General features: G+C 38.7%; 1 protein-coding gene across 1 annotated transcript in view; it reads right to left on the minus strand.

Moving 5' to 3' along the window:
- The window catches only part of Capza2 (capping actin protein of muscle Z-line alpha subunit 2), a gene marked incomplete at its 3' end in the record, with an annotated part of 48,209 nt that overhangs the window by 11,026 nt on the left and 30,175 nt on the right, over window positions 1-7,008 (minus strand). Inside the window, exon 5 of the mRNA XM_012517755.1 lies at window positions 3,114-3,177. Within this exon, the coding sequence (XP_012373209.1) occupies window positions 3,114-3,177 (64 nt within the window). The remainder of the gene's footprint in view (window positions 1-3,113; window positions 3,178-7,008) is intronic.

Genomic DNA, 7,008 nt, shown 5'->3' on the forward strand with positions numbered 1-7,008 from the left:
GTAAATAAAAATGGTAAGTTTGTAAATATATTTTAACACACTGGTGTTTTGATTTCCAATGGATGCTTCTTTAAAATTTTATTTTACGCTTTGTCCTTAAAATTTTAATTAATACAATAACTGTACCTATTGATGGGGTGCACAGTAATGCTGCCAATAGATGTACATAATGTACAGCAATCAGGCTAGGGCAACTAGCAAATCCATCACATTAATCGTTTTTTGTTGTTTTGGAACATTCAAATTATAAAAATCTGTATAAAATTTTTCATACATTACTATTTTGAAATATGTATTTAATTATTGCCAATCATCATTACCCTACTGTGCTATTTTACTGGATTCCTAAGTGACAAAGACAGCAGATAAAAGGCTTATATATTTGTAACACATAATTGGATTGCTTTCAAAAACCTGACTGCAACAATTCAAATGCTACAAACATGAGTATGTTTTTCTCCACATCATTAACAGGCGTTATAACTCCCTTTTTAGTTGGATGGATATAATTTTAATTACTGTACATTTCTCTGATTTCTGACCAAGTATCTTTTCATGTTTATAAGTAAATATTGTATAATTATGTGGGTTGGGTTTTTATAAACTATTTTATATACAAGTTCTTGGTTTAAGATTTCAGTGTATAGTTTAATATGTAGCAAAATGTCTCTCCACGGTCTTCCTGCCCTTACGCTATACATGTAGACACAGACTTTCTCCGTAACTTGTGTCAGGGTACACAGGCTTAAACCGTATTTCTGTACCGTGTGTGAAGCAGAGGTCCAATCCAAATCTCTTCGATGGAAATCAATTATGCCGGATTTGTATACAAGTTTTCGTAATTTCAGAAGTAAACTCTGCTTCCTTCTGCGGCTCCACTCCCTCACCTACCACGTGAACCGCCACAATGACGGCAAAGTATCTGCTCCCATGCAGCTAGGCAGCTCTCCTGCACTGGTCTGCTTAGAACGTTCTCAGTTACAGCTTGCCTTCTTCTCACATTAACTTTTCTCACAATCTGATCAACTGAAAAAACTGATCAGGATTCAGACTCAAGTTATAGCAAATTTACTTATTAATTTTAAAGTAATTTATGCTTCTAAGAATGGGATGCAATGTACCTCTCCATTATTTAGATCTTGTACATGTTTAATGACGTTAACCAGTGTTTTCATGATTCTTTTTGATTTGTTCCTAAATTAATGCACAATTTTTATCATTACTTTAAATGGAAGTCCTTGTTATACTCCCCCCCCCCTTATTTCTACTTGCTGCAACGGAGGACAGTTATAAGTTATATACATACTTTCCTTGAATGAAGCCATCTCTGCAAATTCCTCTAAGCCTAGCAGCTCTTTAGTTGGGGGTTAAATTAACACACTTTCTCTGTATTACTAACTACATAAATTGTATCACCAAAGGGACTAATATAGTCTTACACATTATGTTTTATCTCACTCTCTTGTCTTTTCTACAACTTCACTTATGACTAATAACAAAATAAGCAGGCATAACTAATTTTTACATTTTAACTAAAATTGAGTTGCAGCTGATGACATTTACTATTTGTTTTTGTTCATTATATTTAGTAATTTCTGTCTGTACTTTTACTTAAAAGAGTATTTGTTTTTAATGAGATATGATTGTTGGGCTTTTATAAATCTCCTTTCATCATTTACTGACACTGGTTTTTCCGTTTTTTTGGGGGTTGTGGTTTTTTTTTTTTTTTTTTTGACACCAGGAATTCAACTCAGGACCTTACACTTGCATCTCCCCAGCCCTGATTTGTTAATTAATGTAAGGCCACTATATTATTGCTTTTACATGGAACCACTCTTGCGTTCCTATAAAAACTTCTGCTCAGTCTTGGTATATTCTTCTTTTGCTATATTTGTGGATGCGATTTGTTTATATCCTATGGTTTTAAAAATCAAGACTCAAATGTAAAATGACTATGTTATTTACCTCTTTTTTCTTTCTAGGTTTAAGAATTAAAATTATGCTAGGTCTGTACAGTGGCTTTGGAGGCTATCCAACATTCTAAACATTCTCTTACCCAGCAAATTTTCTTTTAAGGTTCTGTCCCAAGAAAATAATTATCGGGCTGGGGAAATGGCTCAGTGGAGTAAGCACTTCCCTGGCAAGCGCAAGGGCCTGAGTTCAATCCCCAGTTCCACCAAAAAATAAATAAATAAAAAGAAAATAATTGTTAATGTATGTGATCAGAGGAACAAAGAAATTCAATATACCACTGTTCATATTAGTAAACAAAAAAATAAAGGAAACCACCAAGAAAAGCAAAGAATTTTTCAAAAGTAAAGACTCCTGAGAAATACAATTAATGTAGAAGATTAATGCAATGCAACACTATAGCTTTGTATGTATAAAAACACACATGCATATCTACATATAACATTACGTTTCTCTTTCAGTTACAGGTCATCTATGTTCAGTTCTTTTCCCCTGTAACTACAAGGCTACTTCTTATATAATGACTAAGGCCAAACACAAATTTTGGTGTAATCAGCCACTAAGAATTTTCTGTTGTATTCTTTCTTAACCATCTTCCCTACAAGTCTGCTTCTCATACAGTTTTATATAAGTTGTACTTCACATAAGCACGATATGAGTTACTACAATGACTGCTCAATTATTAGTAACTCCAAACTAAAAAAGCTAGTGACTTGTTCTGGCTTTTCTAAGCTTAGAACTTTTAACTGCATTTTGGAAAGAAAAGATTTAATTATTACTGAATGCTAAATTACATGAAAACCTAGAATTGCAGAGCAACCAAATTACAATATAAATCGTACTAATGTACAAATTTTAGGTTAATAGAGGATTGGTATTTTTTCCTATAAAAGACAAAAATTAGATTTAAAGCCATTATTTTCTAAAATCTTTAAAGAATTACATGAGTATATCTGTCTAAAAGAACCTTCTCTTAACAATATTAACAGTCTCAATAAAAAAGTTTTCAATTACTTTGCCAGTAAGTAGCTATGGTTAAGAGAGTAATTTTCTAATACTTAAATACAGCATTTCACAACTCTTCCATAATTCAATTGAAAGAAACAACAAATAGTCAGATTCCACATTTATATGAAACATACCTGATCTTCATAACCTTCAATCTTCACTGGAGTAAACTGATCCAAGTTATACTGTGCAAATGCACTAAAAAAGAAAAAGGCCATGACTTAGGCTTGTGTTAATTTCTGAAAAAAATAATTTTATCTCTTAATAAAAGTCTCCTTTTATACTGTACATAGCTAAAATATTCTCTTAATAATGATTTTCCTTTTCTTTGAGACAGCAAGTCACTCACTGAGTAGCACAGACTGGCCTCAGCCTGGCTATGGTTCTGCATCAGACTGCTGGGTGCTGGGACTGGGGACATACATCACCATGAAGTCATGATCCGACACAATTTGTAATGCCATACAGAAGCTGTTCAGTCCATTTACTTATGAGCTCAGGGCCTTCACACTAAATCACATCCATGCACCTCTTCTTTTGAGAAAGCGTCTTACTAAGTTGCCCAAGCTGAGACTGAACTTGCCAACCTCTTGCCTCAGCCTCTTAGAGCACTGGGAATGTACTACCATGTCTAGCTGAGGGAGGGCTATTCCAAAAATTAACTCTATCCGGCCTTCAGTGTTTAGCAACATAAAGTTAAATCAGTAAGTATAACTGCTCTTTTCATTCAAAACTCTGAAAATAAACATTATTGATATATATGCAATTATTCAAGTACTATACATATTTAATAAACCAGGAAAAAGGCTAGGTGCTATAGTAATCAGAGACATCTATGATCAAAAGACTTACAATAGAAAAGGAAGAGAAAATGGATCAATATAACCATAACAAGATAGTACCATAAGAGAATTACTAATAATGCTCCGTAATAAAAAAATTTAATTTAGTTACGGTAAGACTAAGGAGAAGAGAACTGGGGCTAATGTCATAACGTATGTAATAAGGAGGAATGTGCTTTAAACACTGTCTAGGTTCTGGTCTTGTAGAAATGGGAATGAAGAACAAGAAAAGAGTATTTCAACCAGTGGGACCTGAAAGCGCCAACTTCAAAAAGTCTGCCACATAGCATAAGCCTTGAACAAGAGTCCTAGGAGCTTTTCAAGAAAATCAAAGGAGTACTTCTAAAGATTAATCTGGCAGCAGTATGTAAGCAGGTCAACTAGATCCAGAAAAGACTACTAATGTCATGCTAGAACTAGAGGGTCTAAGTTGGGACAGACTGAAGAATAAAGCCTCTCCCTCCCTCCCTCCACACGAGTGAATAATGCATCATCAGGTAATTATGTAACTCACCTCTAGGAAACTCTCATAGCATGACAAATTATCCAAAAATTATATAACATGCTGTACAGTATTCTATTAAACCTTCAAGTCAAGAAATAATACCCACTTACTAGAAAAGACAGAGAATTGTAAAACTTAGTAATTCATCTCTAACCTTAATCTACAGGGAAGCTTTTTAGATTTCTGTGGATGGTCAGATGTCCACAGAATTTTCAAGTACATTAAGTCCTCAACCTACAAACACTGGAGCTGTGAGCTTTCATGGCTGTACTGTACTGTTTAAGACTCATTTTCAGTTTCAGGTGAGTCTGACTTTTGAGCATTCTCATGGACTGGAATGTATCTGTAAGTCAAGACTTACTGCATTAACTTCTAAATCTCCCCCAAAAAGGAATGTCTTCTTGAGAAAAGCAATATGGATAAGTTGCATAGAAATATAGCAAAGCAGGTTAAACCACCATCTGTCAAATTCCTCACACAGCATTGTCAAGAAGATGGATGTAAATACAGAAGCACGTAGCGTGGGAGGGAGAGGGCAGCAGCTACTCAGTTTTAATTCATTAAAATTAAAATTTTTCCCAAGAATGGCCTCAATGTAGTCAGGCAGCCACTCACCTCAACAGATTCATTTCAAAAGTATGCTTGTAAACTACGTTTGTTCTGTCCAGAAAACTCCACGCACAAACTCATCATTCACTCATCTGCCCCTCCATCCACAGAAATATTTACTGAGGTCTTATTACTAAATACGAAGCACACCAGCAGACCCTGAAAACAATGGTTTTCCTGCCCTTTGAAGAGTTCCATAGCCCCATCATCCATTTCTAAGTGATCTGTTACTACAGATGTTTATACTCTAAGTCATTCGTCATATCACATCTAACCCTGTTCTCCATGCTTTCTCCTCAGTTTAGCCACTTCATTTTCCTTGTTCGTTCGTTCTTTCTTTCATATGTATTTAGGACAGGGTCTATAGGGTCTCACTACACAGATCAGACTCATAGAGATCCTCTTGTTTCCAGCCTTCAAGTGCTGGGCTTATAGGCACATGCCACCACGCCCAGCATGGCATGCCAGGGATTGGTCTGTTGAGCTATCTCGCAGGCCCTTATTTCCTTATTTAATGCTGAAACGCTGGTCATCATTGAAGAATGAGATTTTAAAAAAATAATAACTGCCAGACCCAGTCCTAGCCCAGGTCAAGTGAGTGTGTGGAGAGCTTCCTGCTACCCTGCGCCGGCGGGACCAGTCCCAGCCCAGGCGCAGCATGGGCCGGACCCTCTGCCAGCCCCTTGGGCCGCCCCCCACCACTCCGGCCGCTAAGTAGGAATTTCTGCCCAGTTCGAGTTCTGGGAACCCCCAGACCCAGTCCTAGCCCAGGTCCGGTGAGTGTGTGGAGATCTTCCTGCTACCCTGCACCGGCAGGACCAGTCCCAGCGCAGGCGCAGCGTGGGCCGGACCCTCTCCCACCCCCTCGTGCCACCCTGCACCACTCCACCGTACCTCCCCCACCACGCCCGCCGAGTAGGAATTTCTACCGAGTTCCGGGAAGCCCCAGACCCAGTCCCAGCCCAGGCGCAGCGTGGGATGGACCCTCTCCCACCCCCTTGGGCCGCCCCCCACCACTCCACAGCACCTCCCCACTCCACGTGCCAAGTAGGAATTTTGCGGTGTTCCGGGAACCCCCGGACCCAGTCCTAGCCCAGGTCCAGTGAGTGTGTGGGAGAACTTCCCCTTCCCCCTACTTCACCTTGCTCCCTCCAGGCACAGCTCAGGCCTAGCATACATGCCTGAGGTGTAACCCTGCAGCTGCAATCCCTGCAGAGAGGGTAGAGGATAGATCCACCCAGCTAGTCCAGGAGCAGAACATCTTGCCACCGGGGCACAACATATTTACCCTCTAGGGCAGCAGCGGGAAGGAGCTGAGCACAGCAGCCAGACCTAAGCCAGACGCAGCTGGGTAAGTCCAAACCTTGTAGAGCTGCACCGGAACTTCAGTACGTGCGAAGGTTATAACTACAGCAAAGATCTAACACAAAGGTCAGAAGACAGTGCTCCACAAAATGACGAGAAGGAACAAAATGCAACCTCAGAACCCAAGCCCACCCGTAACAAGTGCAGAGGACACTAACAGAACAAACTGGAAATCACACAGCTGAAAGCAATGAATCAACGGCTTCTGAAATAAAGAAACAGCTGCACAAAGATATAGAAGACCTCAGATTGGAAATGAAAAAAGAAATCCCTGAATGAATAACATCTGAACTAAAGAATCAAATGCAGAAACATATGGAAGCAACCCAGTGCCCACCCAGAACAAGAGCAGAGGACACTAGCTCGGCTCAAATGCATGAATTAAAAGCGTCCAGAGTAAATAAGCAACAGCAGAAAGATATAGAGGAAATCAGAGAGCAACTCTTTCCTGAAATAAAAAAAGAACTCTCAGAACTTGTAGCAGATGAAGTAAAGAAGCAACTACAGAAACATAGGCAGGAAATCCAATCTGAAAAAACCACTGCAGTAAAAGAATTTCTAACTGCTTCTAAAGAAGATATTGATAAAAAAAAATAGAGATTAGAAAAATGACGGATTCCCTGAATGAGCAATACAGGAAAGAAATAGATCGCATGAAGCAGAGTCAAAGAGATATAGAGGAAATTAAACTCTCAATCACAAGCTTGC

This window comes from Octodon degus, unplaced genomic scaffold (assembly GCF_000260255.1).
Source record: "Octodon degus isolate 3935 unplaced genomic scaffold, OctDeg1.0 scaffold00213, whole genome shotgun sequence".
In the NCBI taxonomy this organism is placed as follows: domain Eukaryota; kingdom Metazoa; phylum Chordata; class Mammalia; order Rodentia; family Octodontidae; genus Octodon; species Octodon degus.